This window comes from Panicum virgatum, chromosome 6K (genome assembly GCF_016808335.1).
Source record: "Panicum virgatum strain AP13 chromosome 6K, P.virgatum_v5, whole genome shotgun sequence".
NCBI classification, from domain to species: Eukaryota; Viridiplantae; Streptophyta; class Magnoliopsida; order Poales; family Poaceae; genus Panicum; species Panicum virgatum.
The window spans coordinates 27,197,742-27,223,500 of NC_053141.1; the positions used below are offsets into that span (position 1 = coordinate 27,197,742).

The 25,759-nt window shown below is 45.7% G+C and overlaps 1 protein-coding gene and 1 long non-coding RNA gene across 2 annotated transcripts; both read left to right on the top strand.

The window, feature by feature from the left end:
- Window positions 1-3,006: 3,006 nt before the first annotated feature.
- LOC120639154 lies at window positions 3,007-3,612 on the top strand. Its single transcript, XR_005661292.1, has 2 exons — window positions 3,007-3,219; window positions 3,316-3,612. It is a non-coding gene; the product is annotated as an uncharacterized LOC120639154 (long non-coding RNA).
- A 1,476-nt stretch (window positions 3,613-5,088) lies between these two features.
- LOC120712143 (late embryogenesis abundant protein D-34-like) lies at window positions 5,089-6,218 on the top strand. The gene is made up of 2 exons (XM_039997861.1): window positions 5,089-5,716; window positions 5,822-6,218. Exons 1-2 carry the CDS (start codon window positions 5,324-5,326, stop codon window positions 5,978-5,980), a joined length of 552 nt encoding a protein of 183 aa, XP_039853795.1. The 5' UTR covers window positions 5,089-5,323; the 3' UTR covers window positions 5,981-6,218.
- Window positions 6,219-25,759: the final 19,541 nt, after the last annotated feature.

Consider the following 25,759-nt stretch of genomic DNA (forward strand, 5'->3'; position numbering starts at 1 on the left):
TTCTTTGCGAGCTCAGAGTACTCTTGGCCCTTGGCCTTTGCTTCATCGGTACTCATCTTTTCAACAAACTCTTCCTAGATCTCACGAGTGATGAAGTTGTAGTCTATGTAGGGTGTCTTCCCTTCCTGTACGTAGTGTCTATTGAGGTTGGACCTCAAGTTGCGAAGCGCTTTGCCGGCAATAAACAAAACATGGCGCTTGCACAGATCTTCATCAAATTGGTCCTCTGCGTATATAAACCGCCTCTTCATCTCTCCCCAGACGGCACCCTTCAAGTCTGCCGGGACTTTCCTCCAATCCGAATATGTGATTGGCACGTGTTGCCTAACTATACAGGAGCACTGGTTGCTAAAGACGCCGATGACTTCTTCTGGCTCCAAGGGCTCTCCATGTGGCCCAATCTTGCGTATGACATGCACCTTGCTATGAATCTTGTGCCTCCCGTGTTGACCCCTCTTCCTCTCACTACTCTTGGCACTGGTGGCAGTTTTGGCTGATGTGCTCGGGGTGGGACCGGATCCACACTCCTCCAGGTGTTCTTCACTCTCTTCAGGGTACTCCAAACGCATAGATACCACCGGCACCTGTTGAGAACAAGGATTCACATTAGTTTCATACATAATCGAGAAGGCCGCCATCTTATGCTACTGTTGTATATATTCATTATTTACTCACGCGATCCTTATGATCTGCTTCATCCCGTGCCGGGGTCCGAGATTTTTTGTGTTGAAGGACGACGATCTGGGGTAGGACTATAGGTGGGATCTTCGTCTTCCTCCGTACGACGTTTCTTCTCGACAGGGGGTGTTAGCTCCTCTTCCTCGTACGAGGTGCTCTCGTCTGACGATGAGCTTCCATGATCACTTGGAGCCGGGCTCGGCTGGCGCCATTCTCCAATAGGCAAGTCCGCCATTGCTTTGTTTTCTATAAATTTTTTAATTCAGGTAGTAATTCTGATAGTTGTACAAAAAAAACACTTGATTATATAAAGCTTAGTACTACAAACACAACTAGCAAAAAACTATCGGGTTCTCTAAATCAAGCAACTATAAGTAACAAGATGCTTTCTAATACTTGTCATTGATGTATCTAACATCAATGACAAGTATTAGCTGATCCTGTTCTAACACCCTTGCATGGCAACAATAAAAAAAAGATAGAAGCAGCAAGCATCAAACTGTGCTACTAATTTTTTTTTTAAAAGGCCACTACATGTTTCGAACCCATCCTAGAAATTTGAGAGCTTTGTCATGGACCCAGCAGCAAGCATCAAAAACCTAACATGAAGGCCACTACATGTTCCTGATTAACTTTTCCCTTGGTTTAATTTCTAGCCCTTCAACTTTTCCCTTGGTTTAATTTTCCTTTCCCATCTTCAAAACCAGATCCAACTCTCAAAACAAGTTCAAATGATGTCCTAGAATGTTACATTTTCTTTTGCCTTTTTCTTTTTGGTGGCTTTCAGTGACCTGGCAGCCACATCATCTGCAGAAGTAATATGAAATTAAGAGAGTACAACAAAACCTAAGACTTTTTAGTCCCACATAGAACTCTTTTAACATTTGTTTCACTAGTAAAGCAGTACTGCATGAGTACTATGCAAAATACGAATAGTCAGTAGCAGATCCAAATGACAATTGCTAGCATATTCCAGAATGATCTTCAATCTAAATGAGAATAGCGTAGTTTATAGAAATGCAATTAACTCATCCATACATGCTTTAACGAAAATTCATCTTTTTGAGAAAAAATATCAGGATATTAATTAAGTTATCAGAACATATTATATTGCTATTAGAATTAGGAACTGTCAATAACTTAAGCATGCTGACTTCAGGTTCAAGACATGAACAGAATCGTAAATTAGGCTAATAGATCTTGAAACACCAGCATCTAAAAGCCTGCAACAAAGATAAGCAGAAGAATAAGATGAAAAGGCGGATCAACTTCCATCTAAAAGTTTTCACTTCCAGGAGAAAGGTTGATTATTGTCTACAGTTTCAAAATTCTATCAAAAATAATTCCTCAAGATAGAAATTAAGTAAAGCCACAACTCATTTCACAAGAAAAGTACAACACTTGAAAACTACTTCAAGGAACGAAGATCAGAACTATATATTGTTGTAGTAACTCAATACACAATATTCAGTAAATAATATGATCAACAAATTATTCTGAAAACAATTGAAGGTAACTAGTAAGCTTGTCACTATATAACCCTCCAAGTGAAACTCCACAAGATAAAAAAACAACACAGATATGCTATGTGAATAGAATATTCAGTAAGCCAGTTTTTTTTCTCGAACCATGCAGGAGAATTGCATTTCATTTCAATAATCAATAAGGAGAAGAAAATAGAGTAAAAAGGTCAGGAGGAAATAGAGTACAAAGTTCAGGAGTGAACTCCTGACTCCTGAACCTAAACACATTCATTAATTCAGTTCTCAATTCCCAATATTCATTTCTCATTAATTCAGTTCTCATTAATCCATGCTACTATACTGGAGCTGCAATTTTGGGTACCAAGTGATCTACTCATTTTGGTTCAAATAAAAAAACAAGGGCTCACAGCCGGGCCCCAACAGTCAGTGGGAGGCCCGGCCAGCCCCATGGTCGGCATGGCCATGGCCATTGCCGGCATGGCGGCACTGGGCCCGCATGCCTGCGGCCGGCCGGCGGCGTGGCGTAGAAAGCCCGCAGGCAGGGCCAGCGCGCACGGGCGCCCGCTCCAATCGAGTGGCGCTGCTAGAGGAGGAGGCGGAGGGAGGCGTACCGGGGTGGCACATGAGTGGCGGAGGGGCGGCGCAGGGGTTGCAGCGGGCTCCGAGCAACGGCGGCGGTTGTCGAGGGCGAGGACGGCGGCGGGCGTCGAGAGTGACGGTGGCGGGATCCGAGCGCGACGGCGGCGGGCGTCGAGCGCGACGACGGCGGCACTAGGGTTCGCGGCGGCAGCCCTTCGGGGTGAGAGGAGGCGGCCGGCGAGATTTGAAACGGGCCGGCGCGGATGCAATATGCAATACTGACACTGTTTCGTTCTCCTTTGCAGTACTTGACATTCCTGTTTTATTATTTAGTTCAAATCTGCCTTTTTTGATACAATATTTGGTCACTCCTATCTGAAATCTGAACTTTACTATCAATTGATGGAGCATTGGATACCTGACCACATGCTGTACCTTTTGTAGGAACTAGGAAGAGGAGCATTATGCTTTCTGTGAGGTGAATTTGCTTTCTATACATTAGCTTAGAGGATGAAATGTCGTTTGACTGGTCTACATGTGGTGTAGTCAATGTATTAATTTCTCCCTATGTCAGCATTTCAAGGCAGCGCCAGGACATCATGGAAAGCGTAGAGGGATGGCATTCTACTTGCCATAATGTTTTTTTTTTCTTCAAATTTTTTTCTCGATGCATTGAAAACACTTCTTTCCCTATTGAATGGGTGGGCGAAAAAGAGTGTCTGGCACTCTCCATTGAGATATACTGTGGGAGGATGATCTCGATCATGTAATATGTGATTATTTGAACCGAGAGTTTAGAAGTATTGATAAGATTGTACATTGACAAGCTATTAGTGTTGGTATTTTTGGTGTGCAAAATTCACTTGAGTTGCCTTGATGTGCACTTTTAAAGTCATGTTTATTTCTATATGTTTGTTTTCAGATTTTTTTTTTCATATGTTAGTTTTCAGATAGGTTTAATTCTTTTCAGATCATGGGAAAATATCGCATTGATAATTCAATCTTATAAAATTCTTTTTTATCTCTTCATTTACATGCTACCCAAACCTGACTCCCCAGACTTAACTGTGTGCAGATATTTGTATTAATGAATTCCTTAAAAAAACAATATATGATCCGAGGAATTAATCAGCTTATTTTATGTTTTAGCCATGCTGAATTTATTTATGATAGTTTTTAGTTATTTGATGTCATCCAATTTATTTTTAAATAATTTGACTTTAAATACGTGCATCTTCACTGTGCAGTGAATAGAACACAATGTATTATCAAAAAAGTAGCCGTGTTCATAACGGTATCATGTTTCGAACAATTTTTGTAACTATATACTTATACATTCTATTATACACTATCTTATACATACCATTTATCTACTTTTATAATTATATAGTTTTTCATGTTCTGAGTATCTTGTCTATTTTCACCACAATTGAGACCTTGTTTCTTGTTTTCACCATTTATAGATTCTTAAAAATGCTTGTTGCAACTAAAATTCAGTGTAGTTATTTTTTGCAATATTTTTTTTCGGACACGTGCGATGTCGCACGTGCACCCTACTAGTTAGCTTAACAATATGACGAATGCGGGCAGGCCTCAGCCTAACACCTCCGCCCTTTACCGCGACCGGTCTTTCCTACCACCCCAACTTCTTTTTAAAATTATGAATGCATGGAATCTTTGGATCTTGGGTCTTTCTTGCCACCCGCAGCTTGATGTTTATTCTCAAAAAAATTTCTGCGGTACCAATCACATCGATTCTTCAGACATATGCATGGAGTAGTAAATATAATTGAAAAAATAAATCATTACATAGTTTAACTGTAAACGACAAGATGAATCTTTTAAATCTAATTAGTCTATAATTAAATATTAATAACTAAATAATAACAAAAATGCTACTGTATCAGAATTCAAAAGGGCCGCAGCTCCTATCGCCATCACGAGGTCCGAGGAAGAGAGAAAACAGTACGCGCGGTGGAAAAATAGACTCCGCCCCCGGTCCGCATTCAGTATTGGATTATTGCAGCACAATTTCGAAATTGAGGACAGGGAGAGATTATTGACACCACAGGATAATCGTTCCAAGACAAATATATGGTACGTTCTTGATGCGGCGACACGAGTGCGCCACCTGCACAAAGTTGCCGATACACGTGCAGCTTTACCGGGGGTCATGTACGCCCCGACGACTCGATCGAGGCCGTGCGCCGCTCGCGCACCGTCGCACCAACCCAACCTAGCCAGCACGGATGCCCGTACCGACCTCTCTCGATTCCAGCCACCCGACGCCTCCACGTACACCGAACAAGACGAAGGCGCAGGCGACTATGTGCAGGGGCAGCTGAACTCAGTGGCTACTGTAGCCACAAAAATCTATCTAGCCGCCGTCAATGGCGGAACAGGTGTCTCGCTCGAGCAACTCTATATAAGTAACCATTCAGAAAGCAACAGTTTAGCCTTCACCCAACACGAATCCCTTAGCTTGTGTTCTGAGAGGTAGCTTGCCGATCATCTAGTGCAGCAGCTTGTTGAGCCTGGACGAAGCAGGAGGAAGAGCAGTGGGGTGGTCTAGGCGTGTAGCCATGGCGCAGCCGCAGCCGAGAAGGGAAGATAAGGAGCTCCGCCAGGGGCAGCAGGGCAACAAGGCCCCGGCGGCGGCCGCCCCGCAGCAGGAGCCCATCAAGTACGGCGACGCCTTCGCCGTGAAGGGCGAGCTGGCCGCGCAGCCCATCGCGCCGCGCGACGCGGCGGCCATGCGCTCCGCCGAGGACAGCGTGCCGGGCGTGCAGGTCCCGCAGGAGAGCGGCGGCGGGTTCAGCGCCGCGGCCTTCATGGAGTGGGCGGCCCAGTACAACGAGGCCGTCGGCGCCGTGCGGCCCGGCCAGGCCAGCGACGCCGCCGCCAAGCACGGGATCAACGTCACCCAGGACGCCGTGCCCGGCGGACGCATCGTCACCGAGTTCGTCGCAGGCCAGGTATGTCGTTGTGGTCTTCGCCCAGGCTTGTGCAGATGATGATGAGGTTGCGAGCCAAGACCGCGCATGCTTATGCGTGCTCTAATGTTTGGTTCTGGTGTGCAGGTGGTAGGGCAGTACGCAGTCGCCGAAGCGGCGCCGGCGCTACCGGACGCGGCGGGGGCGGCTAACAAGGCCGCCGGGGGCGAGGGAGGTGCGGGCCAACGCGACGGAGGCGAAGCTCCCGGAGCGCGCCGCGGGCCAGCGGCGGCGAGGGGCAACTGAGATGTCGTTCCTACGGAGGTAATAAACATGTTCCGGGGCCAGCGTAATTAAAAGAACTCATCCTGTCACTGCGCAGTATCCCGACAGATCGACCTTCGCGGTAGCTAGTGCTTATTAGGAGCTTTTGTGTATCAGTTTGGCGATGTCTATATGCAACTGTGTACTGAAATAAGAGATGTATATTTTTTTCCACTATGGGCCAAACCCGAATTTAACGAAATTACAGATGTTCACAAAAGTTCAGCACCCGTCGGTGCAGCTCAGGAATCAGGTTCCCCCACCGGGTCTCGCTAATTTACGGTTGACCGTAGGGAGGGGCTCCCTACTGTCGATCTCTCGACTGTTGTTTTTTTTCTTCCATTTTTAGTAATTTTTTTGTCGTTTTTCGATTTTGGAAATTTTTTTGTAAGAGAAATTTTGGAGAGAGAAAATTTTTTGACGAAAAAAAAGTTAGAAACAAAAATTTGAGAGGCAAAATTGAGAAATTTTGAAAAAAATAATTTACATTCAGAACAAAAAAAATTTTGCATCGAAAAAAATGCTTATAGAAAAAAAATTGCATCAAAAGAAAAAAAATTTGCAAAAAAAAAGTTGCCTGGCGCGCGGCAGCTCGCCGCCTCCCCGCTGTGGCTCCGGTGGCGGGGGGCGCGGATCCGGGGCCGCGAGCTGCTGCCGCCGCGGATCCGGGGCCGCCGGAGAGAGACGGAGGAGCCCGCCGCCGCGGTGCTCCCCCCGTCCGCTCCGCTCCCCTCCGCCCGCTCCGCTGCCGCCGCTCGCGGTACCTGCCGTCGCTGCTCGCAGTCCCCGCCATCGTGCCGCTCCGCCCCGAGGCAGGCCCACCGCCGGGCCGCCTCTATCCCGCCGCCACCATGGAGAGAGCAGGCAGTGTGGAAGGAAAGGGAAAAAGGGAATGGGGAGGGAAGTGAGCGCGCCGCCGCGCCAGGAGCCGCCTCCGCCAACTGCTGCCCGCCGTTGCCGCTCGGAGTGGGGAAGAGGAAGAGGGGATCGGAAAAAGGGAGGGGCGGAGTCAGCGGGATTGGATCGGGAGGGGAGGGGAGGGGGGAAAGGAGCAGGTGGGAGTGCGGGAAGATCCAGAAGGTGGGAGTGGGTGGTGGGTCCCATTGTGACACCTCGGGTGTCAGTACACTTAAACACCATCACTGTACCTTACTTAAATTTAAAAGAAAGGTGGGGGAAATTAATTCAAAGAAAAGGGGTCAAATAAAAGTCAAAGTATACAAAAGAAATTAAAGGAGAAAGAAAAAAGACTGAAAAACTACTCAAATTTCAATTCAAAAATGTGCACAAAATTTTAGTTGGCTCATGAGAGGTACTTCAATGGACATGTGCTCAATTGAACTTCAGCCAAAAAAAAATCAAAAACTGAATAAAACCAAAGCCCTTTTGTGCAAGTTTGCAAATTTACAAATAGTTCAAAATGTGAGTTTTGAATGAAAATTTGCATAACACGAAAGTTGTAGATCTTAAAAAATTATGCAAAATTGGTATTCAATACTTTTTCTTTTGAGCCCTATGAGTAGGAGATATTTTTAGTGTACCGAGAGGTCCCTGAATTTTCAGAAATCGCAGATATGCCCTCACCTCCATCTCTCTCCTCCCGGTTCCTCTGTTTCGCCCGCCGCCCGCTGTACGCCGCCGGTGAACCTCGTCCACGGCGCGTCCGCGGCCAAATGGACACGGGGAGCCCTCCAGCGCCATCTGGCTTGCCCCTTGGCACCTTCCCCCGCTCACACATGTCCCAGGCGCTCTCCCGAGCCGACACGACGCCCCGCCATGCGCAGCGCCGCCCGCTCGCTCCGCCAGCCCGCCGTCGAGCCACCCCGGACCGAATCAACCTTCCCCAGGCGCCACTCCACTCGCCCAGGTGCTCTCTGGCCTATAAAGACCCCCAGAGCCCCGCCGTTGCGCGGCTTCTCCCCATTCTTCCTCCTCCCACCGTCCGCCATGGCCGGCGAGATCTAGCTCGCGCGAACCAGCCACCCCGGCCCTGCATTGCTCCATCCGACCACCCCACAAGCTTCTCCACCCTCCATTTAAGCTCCACGCGCGCGGAATCGAACCCAGACCCTTTCTGTCGCCGTTTCCCCTTCTGCGCCGCCGCCGGCGAGCTCGGGCTCACCGCGGACCGGCCAGCCCAGAGGGAGACCGAGCACGACAGCTACCCTAGGAGCATCCTCACGCTCTCGCGGTGCTCGTGCGCGCCCCGTTCCCCCTACCCCGAGCCCTCCTTCACCTACAACGCCAGCGACCCGAACATCCGCTCCGCCATTGACGCCGACGAGCTCGATACCGTGCACCGAGCACTCGAACGCCGACCAGGGTAGGTGTTTCTCGATCTCTACTCTCCCACGCGCCTCCCCGTTGCAGCCCCAGTAAGCCCTGCCTAGCAGAACACCACCAGGCGAGCTGCAGCGGCGGAGAAGGCCGGCGAAGGGCCCGGTTGTAATTTCTTTTTTTCGTTCAGTGGTGTGTTTGCAAGAATTCCAGTGTATGGCAGTGAACTTCTAAAATGCTAAACAAATCACAGAAAAATCGTAAAAATGCAAACTCAACTGATCTGGAATCCTTGTAACAATATCTACAAGTTTTGTAACAGTCACATTTGCAGAAACTACCAAATTTAATCTGGATAAAAGAATAAGAAAATCACCCTATGCATGTTCAGGAAGTTCTACTCAACAAATGAACTTGATTTTTGAATATGTTAACACTAATGGAATAATAAGCTCACAGTAAAAATATGGCATCCAACCAAAACAGTTATCATGTTGGAACAATCAAGATTCTCTAATCTGTTGTTGACTTTCCTGAATTAATTCTGGAAAACATATACATGAACTTGCTCTGTAATTTTTTACTGAATTATTTTCCGAATTATTATCCATCTATCTATTTTATTTTGTATTGTAATATTTCTGTTCCTGCATTTAAGTGTTCTAGGCGTTGATCGAAAACCTTAGATGCATGATCCCTAGGTACCAATGTTTGATACCGGATCTTTTTATCAACTAGCTGCCATGCTAATTAGGTACGGTAGAAGCCGAGGGGTTTCCTGCCTCTCGCGATCAAATAGGAACTTTACTGACTTTAATTCCTGCTGAAATATAAGGACAACGGGCGGGGTTGTGTAGTTGAGATACCCCGCTGGTGTAGTCAAAAAATGGCTAAGGTCGCGGTGTGTGGCTCATTTTGTTAAGCGTTTGAAAGTACTCGCCACATACCGAGAAATATGGTAATCGGTAAGCTTAAGTACCTGATTGGACCGGCGAGTGGAACGATCTCGCACCCTCCTGGTAGAAGTAGGGTTTATATTTTTGTCGCGACGTACGGGTGCAGAGACGTCGGGCTCTGTAGTCGGGGAGGGTGTGCCGGATCCACGGACTGGAAAGAAAGGGGAAATGTAGCGTGGGCGGGAGCGAAGTCGATCCCCATGCGTGTGGTCTAGGTTTCCCTGGCCAGGTTGAAATTCGATTCGGAATCGTCCGCCTCTCACGCCATGAGATTGCTTAATGTTTTCGGTCACACAGAGTAACAAGTGGAACATGATAATGATAATACTACTGGTTGATTAAATGGTTGCTCTACCATATTTGTGTAGAGTTAGTTGCAAACTTAGAATAGTTAATCCAGATGGAAGATGGCTAATTAAAATCTGAAAATAAGGATCAATTCTTAGTGGTGTGTTTGGCAAAACAACCCCACCAACCAAAAAGCCTTGCATGTCTAGTTATCGGACTATGTTATATCCGGAGACGGGTCAGTCTTGCTGAGTATTAGTATACTCAGCCTTGCTTGTGGCACTGTTTTTCTGGTACTAACTTCGAGGATCTGTTTGCAAGTCTTACTTGACCGTGCACCTTGCCTCCGGGTTGGTCTGTTGAGTGGGATGGCCCTTCAGCTGGTGCTGACCACCCTCCCACTGAGTGACGCTTTCGTACGGGCTTTATCGATGCTTCACGTTATTTCGCTAGTTATCTTTTAATGCTTCCGCTGAACAATGAGACTTGAATAATTTGAGTAGATGGAACTCTGTAGTACTTTACTATTCTGAACCTGGTTTGTAATAAATTTCCTTTCCGCTGCAATCACTCTGAGATGTATGAAATGTTTTGTGTTGTAATCTCTGGGCTCACCTTCATGTGAGTGTTGTCTGCTGATCCTGGAATAGCGTGGCTTTAATCGAGGCTTCACTCAAGGAACTACCGGTGCGTGCCGATTTGGGTCAGAGTTGCCTAGCAACAAAGATCAGTGCACCCGGGCCCAGTTAGTTTGGGTGGTTCCGCCACAGCTGGCATCAGAGATGACAGCCTCGGTTTTCAAAATAACAAATTAAAACTTGACTTCAAAACTACTAGAGTTTTGAAAGAGTTTAGGATCTCCAAGGACAAGTCTAGGACGTAAAGACCTAGGGAATATTATGGGTATAATCAGGTGGCTTATATTGTATGGCTGACTTCCAGCACTTTACTTTTCAGTATTTAAATTCTGTAATTTAAATTTTGCAACTACATCGTCGCCACGGAGGTATGCTTACTCAGTCAGCTGAGGGAGTCTGACCTTCCCGTCGGTGATGTGAGCTGAACGCTGGAGCTCAAGCAGTGCCCTACTTGAGCTGCTGCCCATATACCAACTTCGGTTGATTATATGGGGAGTAATGGTTCGAAATTGGAATTCAATTCCCCGTCAAAGACGGTACTCAGTTAATACGTTGTTTCGATGACGTATGCTTAATGTTGTCCATACGGAGGTAATTATATGGATGCCGGTTCTATAGTGATCGGTAATGTATGAAACGCTTTCGTGAGTGCTGGCACGGAAGATTCAATCTATATATTGTCAATTTTCTGCAGGTACGCTAACTCGAAATCGAATTCTAGGCTATCTAGCTATATCAAGTAGCTACATAGTGAGAGACGTAATATGTATGCCACCAAAGTCATTTGCGTAAGACCAAGGTTACTTGGCAATTATTTTCCTTGGTGAGCACGGATAGGTTATGCATTCATCCTCAAAATAGTTAACAAAGAAATCTTTGAAAGAAATCCCAATCAAATCGGCTAAAAACCTATCTTAAGGAGCATCTAGATAGTCTGCAAATTCAGAGAAATTGGTTTACACAAATTTCAACCCTCTGTTAAATTATTCAAATTAACTTGGGGTAGTAAGACGAAATTATGTTCCCTAAGTTATCAAGCTCTTGCAAAATTTTGAGAATTTTTGAAGCCTCCTAGATTGGTATTTATGATTTTAGATCAACCCTGTGTAAAACTGTTAACTCTGAACAGTCTGTACAACTGAAATTTTTCGACCTCCATAAGTTATTCAAACAAAAAATCGTTCAACATGAAAGTTGTAGAAAACTAAGTGATAATCTTACCATAAAAATTTTAATAATGTTAGACAGTTGGTTTGAGAGTTATGGTCAAAATACACCCTCTCTGGACACCCAGTTTTCCTGGTTGACGTCATTCTGAAAACCTGAGCATATCGCCCCCTTGGAGTCCGAATTGATCATAGTGATGACTAGATGAATCGTTCCTTAATCTCATAGGGATCTTGTGTAAATTTTTGAGAATTTTCGGAGCATATTATCTATCATTTTGGCAATTTCTTTCACTATCCAGAGTCAGCGATTCCTTGTTTACCATCAGCTGATCCATCGGTCTTTTGATGGGACAGATGGAAGAGCTGCTGGTGGTTGACGCGCAGGGGCACGTGCACTCCACTTGCTTGCACTGGGACGGGTTTTCTCGCCGTCTTTGGGAGCTTTTGAATGCAGCCGCTTACCTCCAGCCACCGATTTACGATGGCCACGAGTTTGTGGAGGACGGAGTTCGTCGCTGCAGTGTGGCGATGGTGATCCTGTAGCACCCGCTCAACGGGTGGGAGCCGATCGTGACTCAGATGGTCGGTCACTACCTGCTGGACACTTGGGAGCTTATCGCCATGAGGGCGATGACCACTTTTTGCTCTTCGCACCCTCTGGACTGGAGGTGGTTCTGACCGCGTTCGGGTTGTTCCCTGCACCTGACCCGACAGACCCGCTTTGGCTCGACCGGATGGCTCACGTGGACGTGGTCGCTACCCTTGACCCGGTCGGGGCACTTTGGACGACAGCGATGTGCTTGGACGGTCTCTATAGACTTCACACTTACCAGAGTTACGCCGTCGCTCAGTTGGTGGACCATGCTCAGGCCTTGCACCTGGCGGTCCAGCTGAGAGATGGGCAGCTTCAGGAGGCGAGTACCGAGCTCGAGAGCAGGGCTACTCTTATTGCCCAGCTCCACGGCCAGGTTCACGAGCTTCAGGACACGGTGATGAATCGTGACGCTACGATCAACTTCCTGGAGGACCAGTTTCACGACCTGCAGCTTGAGTTGGACGAGGCCCAGGGGCAGCTCCACGAGATACAGCACGCGCAGGATGCCCTTCACGCACCACCTGACGAGATGCAGGTGGATGCTGAGGACGAGCCCCAGGAGATCGAGGGCGTCTCGGAGATGGACTCCGAGGACCAAGCGCCGCAGCCCGCACCGGTTGAGGTTCACACTCCCGCGGCGAGTGAGGCATCGGTCAACATGTAGACCGAGGCGCTGTTTTCTTAGCTTTTGTAGACTCCTCTTAGTGTAGCCTACTTTTGGATCATGGCTACTAGGCTAACTTAGAGTTGAGTAACCCCCTTAGTACTGATGTTAGAAGTAACCAAGTAGAAATGAGAGGATGATGAATGTAATGAACCTCTAGTGCTACTAATGTGAAATATCGGTGATCTGTGAAAAGCTGAATGCAGCAGCTAGTTCGAATTTTTATTCTCTTTTCCTTTCTGATTTAGCTCCTGAGTTGAATACCAAAGTTGTTCCAAATTTCATTAGGGAAATTCTCAAAAAAATTCAGCTCAAAGGGATTTGTATCGCAGGAGATAATCGCAAATTACAGAAGCTCTGTTTTCTGTAGAACAGAAAAACCAGAGGAGTAAATGAATTTTTCGACTAACCTACTCTGGAAATCTGACTTTGTGATGACTACCAAAGTTGTAGCTCATGAACTTATCTATCTCCTGTAAAAGTTTCAAGTTTATATCATGTATATAACTCCAGTTATGAGCGATTTTGTATCACTGGTTTTGCTGCACAACATGATTTAAGCGATTTCCATTACTTCCATGTCATTTTGAGTTGTATGTTCCATTTGAAATGATGATAATGTTGAGCCTAATACAAAAGTACTCACATTTCAGATGGTTGGATCAACTCGAGGCACCCCTAGTGGTTTTGGAGCCGGGGGGAATGGCGATCCACCTCCACCTCCTCCACCAGTGGGTATCGCTGAGGTTCTTGCCGCCCAGACGGAAATTTTGCGGCAGTTGGTTCAAGCTCAGCATCAATCGCGGGGTGGGCATCATGCTCATCAAGCACAAGAAGCGAGTTACCATGATTTCCTCAGTACTCAGCCTCCGCTGTTCAATAAAGCGGATGAGCCTCTAGACGCGGACGCTTGGATTCGCACAATCGAGTCCAAGTTTTCTCTATTGACTACTCCTTGTTCCGAATCGAACAAGACTCGCTACGCCGCGCAGCAGCTTCGCGGATCAGCTCGTATGTGGTGGGATCATTACCACGGGATGTTACCGGCTGATCATGTGGTGAATTGGAATGAGTTCAAAATGGCTTTTCGGGATCATCATATTCCAGCTGGACTTCTTGACTGTAAGCTCAACGAGTTCTTGGCTTTAACTCAGGGCACTCGTACTGTGGTGCAGTATGCCCAAGTATTCAATCAATTGTGTCAATATGCTGGACATCACACGGATACCGATGCTAAGAAGCGTGAACGCTTCCGTCGAGGCCTTAGCACCAAGTTACAAGAAAGGCTAAATCTTGTCCGTGCGAACTCTTTCAATGGATTGGTGAATATGCCTATCTCTCAGGAGGATCTTATTTCTGCACACCGCGCTGAAAAGAAGCGCAAGGCACTTGCTGGACCCTCGAGTGCTTCTGCACCGAGGTATCACATTGTGAAGAATAACCCACCCGCACCCTCTCAGAAGGCCCCTCAGCCAGGGCGTTGGATTATTCGGCCTCCTCAACAGCAGCAGCAGACTCGAATCGGGTTTCCTCAGCAAGCTCGATTTGCACCTCAGCAGCAGCAGACCGGCCCTAGGCCAAATACTCAGCAATCCGCTCGCCCTGACAACAATAACCGATGTTTTAGATGCGGGAGTCCGGATCACTTTGCCAAGATGTACCCCCAGGCGGGACAATCTCAAGGGCAGGCTTCTCGCAGAAATGATCAGAACAAGGGCAAGAGGCAAACCATTCAAGTCAGGCAGGGCTGACTTAACTTCACCAGCCTTGCTGACCTTCCTGAGGGAGCACCAATTATGTTGGGTACATTCTTCATAAACCGTCACCCCGCAGTTATCTTATTCGATTCTGGTGCATCTCATATCTTCATTAGTTCTAAATTCGGAGCAAGGGTTGGGCTAGATTTTTGTCACACGAAAGGGTCATTCATGATATCTACTCCGGGTGGTAAAGTCGCATCAAACCAAATCATTAATAATGCGCCACTTAGTTTGGGTAGTAAAACCGTTCCTACCACATTAATTTTATTGCCACTAGAAGGTATGGACATTATTCTGGGAATGGATTGGATGAAAAGACATGGGGTATTGTTAGATATCTCTTCCCGAGCCGTTGAAATAAATTCTCCAACTCATGGTCATTCGGTTCTATATTTACCTCATCATCAATGCAACAACTCTTGTGCCTATGCCATGAAAGATATTCGTCTCGAAGATATTCCAGTCATCCGTGAATATGCAGATGTGTTCCCGGACGATTTACCTGGTATGCCGCCAGACCGGGATATCGAATTTGTCATTGAACTTCAGCCCAGTATAGCACCTATTTCAAAAAGGCCGTACCGAATGCCGCCTAAAGAATTGGCCGAACTAAAAATCCAGCTGCAAGAACTTCTAGACAAGGGTTATATTCGCCCAAGTGCTTCACCTTGGGACTGTCCAGCATTGTTCGTAAAGAAAAAGGATGACAGTCTGAGGTTGTCTGTTGACTACCGGCCTCTCAATGCGGTGACCATCAAAAATAAATATCCACTTCCCCGCATTGATGTACTATTTGATCAGTTGGCTGGAGCAAAGATCTTCTCCAAGATTGATCTTTGTTCGGGGTATCATCAAATTAAAATCCGGCCTTGTGATATTCCCAAGACCGCTTTCTCAACCAGATATGGCCTCTATGAATATTTGGTTATGTCTTTCGGTCTCACCAATGCTCCAGCTTATTTCATGTATCTTATGAACTCGGTATTCATGCCGGAACTTGACAAGTTTGTCGTGGTTTTCATCGACGACATTCTGATCTATTCCAAGAATGAGGCAGAACATGAACAACATCTGCGCATTGTTCTTCAATGTCTCAGAGATCATAAGCTGTACGCAAAATTCTCCAAGTGTGAATTCTAGTTGGACACAGTCAAATTTCTGGGTCACACTATATCCAGTGAAGGCATCTCAGTTGATCCTAGCAAAGTACAAGAAGTGATGGACTGGAAACCTCCTACTTTAGTTCATCAGATTCGCAGTTTTCTCGGCTTGGCGGGATATTACCGCAGATTTATTCCGGACTTCTCTAGAATTGCAAAACCCATGACAGAACTACTAAGGAAGGATGTCAAGTTTAAATGGGATGCGAAGTGTGATGAAGCATTCCATACATTGAGAGCACATCTAACCACAGCACCAGTCTTGGCTCAACCTGACAACAATAAACCCTACAATGTTTATTGTGATGCTTCATGTACTGGTCTTGGTTGTGTTCTAATGCAGGACAATCGGGTTATAGTATATGCTTCCCGAGCTCTTCGGCCACACGAGCTAAATTATCCCACTCATGATCTTGAACTAGCCGCCGTTATTCATGCTCTCAAGATTTGGAGACATTATCTTATGGGCACACATTGCAATATCTATACCGATCATAAGAGTCTCAAATATATTTTCACCCAAAGTGAGCTGAATATGAGGCAACGAAGATGGCTGGAATTAATCAAAGATTATGACCTGGAAGTTCATTATCATCCGGGCAAAGCCAATGTCGTAGCTGATGCGCTCAGTCGTATGGTTCACTGCAATTGCCTTTCAGTGGAGTCATATAATGACACATTGTGTGCTGAAATGCAAAAGCTGAAATTGGAAATCATTCCTCAGGGCTCTTTGAATCATATTTCGGTGGAACCGACACTTTATGACAAGGTCATCATGGCACAATTACATGACAAAAGTGTTGGTATCATCAAGCAGAAAGTAGTAGAAGGTGAAAATAAATACAAGTGTTTCCGAGTGGACCATAAAGGAATTTTGTGGTTCGAGGATCGCTTAGTCGTTCCCAAAAATCATGAGCTGCGAAAACAAATCCTGGACGAAGCACATCTCTCTAAATTCTCCATTCATCCGGGTAGCACCAAGATGTACCAAGATCTCAGACAAAATTTTTGGTGGACTCGCATGAAGAGAGAGATTGCCAAATATGTCGCAGGGTGTGACACATGTCAGAGAGTGAAAGCTAGTCACTTGAAAGTTGCTGGCACTCTCCAACCTCTACCAATTCCGTCTTGGAAATGGGAAGATATCAGTATGGATTTCATCGTGGGCTTACCAAATACCTCTCAACATCATGATTCCATTTGGTTCATCGTCGATAGGCTCACAAAGACCGCTCATTTTATTCCAGTGCATACGGAATATCGAGCCAAGAAATATGCTGAAATCTATATCGATCGGATTGTCTGTCTACACGGTATACCCAAAACGATTATCTCGGATCGTGGTCCTCAGTTTGTGGCAAGGTTTTGGGAGCAACTCCAAGAGGCTCTCGGAACAAAATTAATTCGAAGCTCAGCTTACCATCAATAGACTGATGGACAGACCAAAAGGGTGAATCAAATTCTTGAGGATATGCTTCGAGCATGTGTCATCCATTATGACAAGAACTGGGACAAATGTTTATCATTGGCTGAGTTTTCTTATAACAACAACTATCAGGCCAATCTGAAGATGGCACCCTTTGAGGCCTTATATGGTCGACGGTGTCGAACTCCTTTGAGTTGGTCCCAGACTGGAGAACGTCAAATATTTGGACCCGAATTGGTGGTCGAGGCTGAGGAAAAAGTAAAAATAGTACAAGCCAATCTCCGAGCAGCCCAGTCTCGGCAAAAGAGTTATTTTGATAAAAGAAGGGATCCTTTGAATTTCATGGTTGGTGACCATGTTTATTTACGGGTATCACCAACTCGAGGCGTCCAACATTTCGGCGTCAAGGGTAAGCTAGCACCTCGCTATGTCGGGCCATATGAAATCATTGAAGAATGTGGACCCATGGCTTATCGTTTGCGACTTCCTTCACGACTCGCCGCCATCCATAATGTTTTCCACATATCCCAACTCAAGAAATGTGTTCGAGTTCCTACTGAAATCATCGATCAACAAGAAATTTTAGTGGAGCCCGATCTCTCTTATACCGAATATCCACTCAGAATTCTAGATCAAAAAGATGGAGGTACTCGTCGAAAGGTGGTAAAAATGTATCAAATTCAGTGGTCTCATCACACTGAAGAAGAAGTCACCTGGGAGACGGAAGATTATCTTAATCGACATTATCCGGGTTTTCTTAGCTCCACCTCAGGTATATCACTTCCCTACCTAATTTTCAATCATCCAATCTCGGGGCGAGATTCTTTTTAAGGGGGGTAGGTTGTGACACCTCGGGTGTCAGTACACTTAAACAACATCACTGTACCTTACTTAAACTTAAAAGAAAGGTGGGGAAAATTAATTCAAAGAAAAGGGGTCAAATAAAAGTCAAAGTATACAAAAGAAATTAAAGGAGAAAGAAAAAGGAGTGAAAAACTACTCAAATTTCGATTAAAAAATGTGCACAAAATTTTAGTTGGCTCATGAGAGGTACTTCAATGGACATGTGCTCAATTGAACTTCAGCCAAAAACAAATCAAAAACTGAATAAAACCAAAGCCCTTTTGTGCAAGTTTGCAAATTTACAAATAGTTCAAAATGTGAGTTTTGAATGAAAATTTGCATAACACGAAAGTTGTAGATCTTGAAAAGTTATGCAAAATTGGTATTCAACACTTTTTCTTTTGAGCCCTCCGAGTAGGAGATATTTTTAGTTTACCGAGAGGTCCCTGAATTTTCAGAAATCGCAGATATGCCCTCACCTCCATCTCTCTCCTCCTGGTTCCTCTGTTTCGCCCGCCGCCCGCCGTACGCCGCCGGTGGACCTCGTCCATGGCGCGTCCATGGCCAAATGGACACGGTGAGCCCTCCAGCGCCACCTGGCTTGCCCCTTGGCACCTTCCCCCGCTCACACGTGTCCCAAGCGCTCTCCCGAGCCGACACGACGCCCGCTCGCTCCGACAGCCCGCCGTCGAGCCACCCCGGACCGAATCAGCCTTCCCCAGGCACCACTCCACTCGCCCAGGTGCTCTCTGGCCTATAAAGACCCCCAGAGCCCCGCCGTTGCGCGGCTTCTCCCCCTTCTTCCTCCTCCCGCCGTCCGCCATGGCCGGCGAGATCTAGCTCGCGCGGACCAGCCACCCCGGCCCTGCATTGCTCCATCCGACCACCCCACAAGCTTCTCCACCCTCCATTTAAGCTCCACGCGTGCGGAATCGAACCCAGACCCTTTCCGTCACCGTTTCCCCTTCTGCGCCGCCGCCGGCGAGCTCGGGCTCACCGCGGACCGGCCAGCCCAGAGGGAGACCGAGCACGATAGCTACCCTAGGAGCATCCTCACGCTCTCGCGGTGCTCGTGCGCGCCCTGTTCCCCTACCCCGAGCCCTCCTTCACCAACAACGCCGGCGACCCGAACATCCGCTCCGCCATTGACGCCGACGAGCTCGATTCCGTGCACCGAGCACTCGAACGCCGACCAGGGTAGGTGTTCCTCGATCTCTACTCTCCCACGCGCCTCCCCGTTGCAGCCCCGGTAAGCCCTGCCTAGCAGAACACCACCGGGCGAGCTGCAGCGGCGGAGAAGGCCGGCGAAGGGCCCGGTTGTAATTTCTTTTTTTTTGTTCAAGGGTATGTTTGCAAGAATTCCAGTGTATGGCAGTGAACTTCTAAAATGCTAAACAAATCACAGAAAAATCATAAAAATGCAAACTCAACTGATCTGGAATCCTTGTAACAAGATCTACAAGTTTTGTAACAGTCACATTTGCAGAAACTCTACCAAATTTAATCTGGGGAAAAGAATAAGAAAATCACCCTATGCATGTTCAGGAAGTTCTACTCAACAAATGAACTTGATTTTTGAATATGTTAACACTAATAGAATATTAAGCTGACAGTAAAAATATGGCACCCAACCAAAACAGTTATCATGTTGGAACAATCAAGATTCTCTAATCTGTTGTTGACTTTCCTGAATTAATTTTGGAAAAGATATACATGAACTTGCTCTGTAATTTTTTACTGCGTAGATGTTTAACTTAAACCTTGTTAATACTTAAATTTCAGATTTATTAGAGTTCATTTGCTATATACCATGTTTTATACTTGTTTAATTAACTTAATTCATCATATATATTTCATATGCTCAAAAAAATTTATATTTATTTCTGAAGTCTCACTTTAGTTCTGTGGTCCTGCCTAAAAATTTTGAGCTGCAGTTACTAAGTTTATCTTTACTTAGTAATCATACTTACTAAGTCTCACTTTAGTTCTGAGTAAACTGCACCATAACTGATCATGACCTTTGGACATGTTCTTGTTTAAAGTATGCTCTATCTGTAATAAAAAGTTCACATGTAGTACTGGTCAAATGAACAGTGAGAAATTTATGCTAACTCATGTTAAGTTAACTGCATAACTAATTTATCATGTTGATATAAATATTGAATTTTTTTTTTGCAGTAGGTTTAGCTTATGAATAGGCTCTGGTAAAAATTTGAGAACGATATCCCTAATGTAACTCTCTGTATAATTAATCTTAGTTAAAAGCTTGCTAAATTTGTTCTTTTTGTCACCTCTGCTGTATAAGTGTATAAAATCTGGAAAAATTAAAGTACTGAGTGTATGCTATAAAGTTGCTCTCGTAAAATTTGTAGAATCAGAACCCATACAAAACGTTCTGTGCAAAAAGGTGAAGCAACTAGAGTAATCTACTTACATGGATAGTAGTGGTAATTGCTCTATGGTTAGAACCTGAAATTTTTACCATACATACTTAAATTTGGATCTGTGTTACTTTAGTTTTTCCATCACTAGCTCATGAGTAGAATTGTTGTTATGAAATAATGAAAGCATGCTATGTTTTAAATTTGGAAAGGAAAAACAAACCCACACACCTTCATGAAGAAACATAATTATGGTTACTACTCTATAAATGACTGCCCAGGAAATGAAATGTGGAAATCATCACTAAATTGACTTTTGTTGAACTACAACTTTATCGTGATGGAAAGAAAATTTTTGTCCATGAGTAACTCATAATCTCGCATTGCATATAGAAGCGGTTAATCTCGCGGACGGGGACTACGAATTGGTGCCCGCGGACTCTTGTTTGGATCAGGAGGTCAATTTGAATTGTGCTAACTTGTCTCAAGACCTGGGCCAAGCCCCAGAGGCTTTTCTGCATGACAATGCCCAAGAAGCAAGCCCCGGAGCATAATCCCACTATTTTCCGAATTATTATCCATCCATCTATTTTATTTTGTATTGTAATATTTCTGTTCCTGCATTTAAGTGTTCTAGGCGTTGATCGAAAACCTTAGATTCATGATCCCTAGGTACCAATGTTTGATCCCGGATCTTTTTATCAACTAGTTGCCATGCTAATTAGGTACGGTAGAAGCCGAGGGTTTCCTGCCTCTCGCGATCAAATAGGAACTTTACTGACTTTAATTCCTGCTGAAATATAAGGACAACGGGCGGGGTTGTGTAGTTGAGATACCCTGCTGGTGTAGTCAAAAAATGGCTAAGGTCGCGGTGTGTGGCTCATTTCGTTAAGCGTTTGAAAGTACTAGCCACATACCGAGAAATATGGTAATCAGTAAGCTTAAGTACCTGATTGGACCGGCGAGTGGAACGATCTCGCACCCTCCTGGTAGAAGTAGGGTTTATATTTTTGTCGCGACGTACGGGTGCAGAGACGTCGGGCTCTGTAGTCGGGGAGGGTGTGCCGGATCCACGGACCGGAAAGAAAGCGGAATTGTAGCGTGGGCGGGAGCGAAATCAATCCCCATGCGTGTGGTCTAGGTTCCCCTGGCCAGGTTGAAATTTGATTCGGAATCGTCCGTCTCTCACGGCATGAGATTGCTTAATGTTTTCGGTCACACAGAGTAACAAGTGGAACATGATAATGATAATACTGCTGGTTGATTAAATGGTTGCTCTACCATGTTTGTGTAGAGTTAGTTGCAAACTTAGAATGGTTAATCCAACTGGAAGATGACTAATTAAAATCTGAAAATAAGGATCAATTCTTAGTGGCGTGTTTGGCAAAACAACCCCACCAACCAAAAAGCCTTGCATGTCTAGTTATCGGACTATGTTATATCCGGAGACGGGTCAGTCTTGCTGAGTATTAGTGTACTCAGCCTTACTTGTGCCACTATTTTTCAGGTACTAACTTCGAGGATCTGTTTGCAAGTCTTACTTGGCCGTGCACCTTGCCTTCGGGTTGGTCTGTTGAGTGGGATGGCCCTTCAGCTGGTGCTGACCACCCTCCCACTGAGTGACGCTTTCGTACGGGCTTTATCGATGCGTCACGTTATTTCGCTAGTTATCTTTTAATGCTTCCGCTGAACAATGAGACTTGAATAATTTTAGTAGATGGAACTCTGTAGTGCTTTACTATTCTGAACCTGGTTTGTAATAAATTTTCTTTGTGCTGCAATCACTCTGAGATGTATGAAATGTTCTGTATTATAATCTCTGGGCTCACCTTCGTGTGAGTGTTGTCTGCTGATCCTGGAATAGCGTGGCTTTAATCGAGGCTTCGCTCGAGGAACTACCGGTGCGTGCCGATTTGGGTCAGAGTTGCCTAGTAGCAAAGATCAGTGCACCCGGGCCCAGTTAGTTTGGGTGGTTCCGCCACACCCATGACGTGGGATCTGTTGGAGAGATCGACCGCTGGAGACGGAAGAAACGGTCGACCGCATGTAACGAACATGGCACCATTGATGCCATTTCGAGTGATTTTGGTGATCGAATGACAACACAACACTTGGACTAATATGATTGTTAAGATAATCATTCTCAGGCTTTTAGGTTCAAGTGATGACAAAGAGAAAGAGAAGATAGGCGTAGCAAGGCCCGATGGACTGCCCCTACGGGGGTTCCGCTACCCGGTTAGCGGACGGGGGTCGAGGGGGAGCCGCCCCTCGCGGGTCTCAGGGCAGCGCCCTGAAAGCTCTTCGATTCAGGAGCACCGGAAGAACCGACGCCAGGGCATCGGAGCATCCGATGGTAGTCGGAAGAACCGACGCCTTGATACTTTGGTGCAGAAGGGAATCGAAGCCAAGTCAGCCTATAGGCACCGGTTGAACCGACGGTCTAAAATAGGGCATCGGTGCAATGGCCGTCCTTTGTACCAGAGACGATGTCAAGTGCCCAGAAGAAGTTTCTTCAGCACCGGTTCAACCGACGGTGCATCGGTGCATACCACCGGTGTAATGACGTCAGCGTCCAGGAGAAGATTCCTTCAGCACCGGTTGAACCGGTGAGGCATCGGTGCAAAGCATCGGTTCAACCGGTGGTCTCTGCGTCAGCCATCAGGAGTCCAACGGCTACTTCGTGTTATGAGTGACCGGATGAACCGACGCTACCCTGCCAAGAGGCATCGGTTCTTCCGGTGGTACGCAGATTTTCAGCTAACCGTTGGAGCAACGGCTACAAGACTTGGTGGCCTATATATACGCCTCACCCCGGCCATTTGAAGATTGCTGGAGTTGCTGGACATCCCACACACACCCAAGAACATCTCCAAGCCATACAAAAGCATCAAGATCATATCCTTAGCCCTTAGCACACTTTGAGAGTGTTGTGTAAAGGATTAGCTCTTAGTGAGTGAGTTTGCAAGGCTTAGAGCCTTTGTGCTGTGGTTCATTAGTGAACCAAAACAAGAGCTTGGTGTGCCGGCACCTTGGAGCGTGGAGCTCGCCGGCAACGTCATCGACCCTCCGACTTGGTGTGGAGCGGCGACGACACCTTTGTGCGGGGGACGTGGAGACCCCCATCCTTTGTGGAGAAGCTCCTTAGTGGAACCCGGGGCCAAGGTGACCGTGATTGTGTTCACGGAAGAGACTTGGTGGCCGAGTAGCAATACTCTTAGTGAGTGCTACAACAACGTGGATGTAGGTGTGCCTTTGTGGCTAACCGAACCACGGGATAAACACCCGCGTCAAGAGTTTGCTATCTCCTATCCCGCTCTTTAAGCTTCCGCATTTCTTTCTAGTAATTTGTATGCCTTTACTTTCATAGAATAGTTTCTTGATAGGAAAGGCTATAGGTTGCTAAACTCTTTTGGGATAGGGGTTTTACACTAGAACAACCTAGTTGCACATCTAGATAGCTTGTTTTAGTTTAAGCTTTGTGCAAACTAGTTGGAGCCATAGGTCTAAGTTTTTATTAGTGCCTAATTCACCCCCTCCCCCTCTTAGGCTAGAGCACCCGATCACTTTCACCGTAGATTCAGCTTCCCCCCAAGAAAGGGAGAGCAGCAGGATTAAGCAAAATAAAAAAGAGTCCACGCGAAAGAGCGCTCACGCTACAGAAAAACCATACAAGGACAGTCTCATTGGAAAGAGGGCTACAGAAGGCCACCTTGACCACACTAGCAAAAACAGAAGCATATCAGCATGCTAACGAAGCCTCATCACTTCAGCTGCACCGTGCCTGCCCCTTCGCTGTGATCCCGTGGGTGGAAGTAGAGCGCCGACGCCTTGAGGGGCTCCCGCACCCACCTCCAGCTCTTCACGGCCGCTTTCGTCTTGAAAGCCTGCCCAGTAAGATATAAAGGAGCCCGCGGAGCAAATTATCTCTGTTTACCTGCTAATGAGTTGAAACCCGCACCATACCCAGCTCCACCCAAAATTAATATATTTAATTATCCAACCCCATCCAACTCAATTAGTTAATTTCTCAACTCTAACCAACCCGCCCCATTACAAGCGGGTAACCCATAAAAACTCATAGATTTTACTATGTAGAGAAATTTAGTGGTTCTACACTTGATGTGAAGGCCACATATATGTCTTGCCACACTATTTTACATAGAGTATCTGCCAGTCATATTGACTCATCTCTAAAAATTTCAGTCAATTTCGATAAAATTTTATAGCGTGAACGCGAGGTTTTAATTTCAGGATCCGGCTCTTGATGTGGAGCCCATGTGTAGTTCTAGCCACGTTGTTTTGCATAGAGTAGCTGCCAGTTGTACTGAGTCATCTCCAACAAATTTCAGTCAATTTCAATAGAATTTTATAGTGTGAACGCGAGATTTTAATTACAGGGTTCGGCTCTTCATGTGGAGCCTACAGGTAGTTCTAGCCACACTGCTTTGCACAAAGTAGCTGCCAGTCATACTGAGTCATCTCCAACAAATTTCAGTCAATTTCAGTAAAATTTTGTAGTGTGAACGCGAGGTTTTAATTTCAGGGTCCGGCTCTTCATGTTGGGCCCACAGGTAGTTCTAACCACACTGCTTTCCACAAAGAAGCTGACAGTCGTACTGAGTCATCTCCAATAAATTTCAGTCAATTTCAATAAATTTTTATAGTGTGAACGCGAGGTTTTAATTCCAGGGTTCGGCTCTTCATGTGGGGCCCACAGATAGTTCTAGCCACACTACTTTGCACAAAGTAGCTGCCGGACGTACTGAGTCATCTCCGACAATTTCAGTCAATTTCGATAAAATTTTCTAGTGTAAACGCGATGTTTTATTTCTAAAGTCAGCTCTTGATGTAGGCCCATATGTAGTTTTGGTCACACTGCTTTGTACAGAGTAGCTGCCAGTCATACTGAGTCATTTCTAACAAATTTCAGTCAATTTTGATAAAATTTTCTGATATAAACATGTGGTTTTAATTTCAGAGTCAAACTCTCACGTGGGACCCACATTTATATATAGTTATACTATTTTGTAAAAAATATCTATTTTAACTCACCCCAACCCGCCCCAACCCGCATTTATATAGAACCCGCTCCGACCCACCCCATTAACTAATACAACCCATTTTAACCCATCCAAACACATCACATTTCAAAAATCACCCCATAAAACTCATTTCAACCCAACCCATTAGCAGGCCTATCTCCGTTGGAGATGGGATTTTTTTTTTTTCAAAACAGATATCATTTCTAGTTTTCCAGATGGCCCAACAAATCGCAGCCAGACCCACGTATTTTTTAAATATTGAGCTACCCAGTACCAATATTGAGTAAAGGAAGATGGTCTGTTATCAGCACCAATAACAAAGGCCACCAGGCTCCACATGTACTTAACTATGTCACACTCAAAGAACAAATGAGCAATCGACTCATTCATGTTGCAAAAAGCACACGTAGAATCACCAGACCAGTTTCTCTTTGTTTAGATTATCTTTAGTGAGAATGGCATTCTGCTCTATCAACCATAACCAGATCTTTATTTTCAGAGAGATTTTTGCCCTTCATATCATTCGGTAGGCTGCCCCTGTTTCATTGCAGCTGAGTTGCTT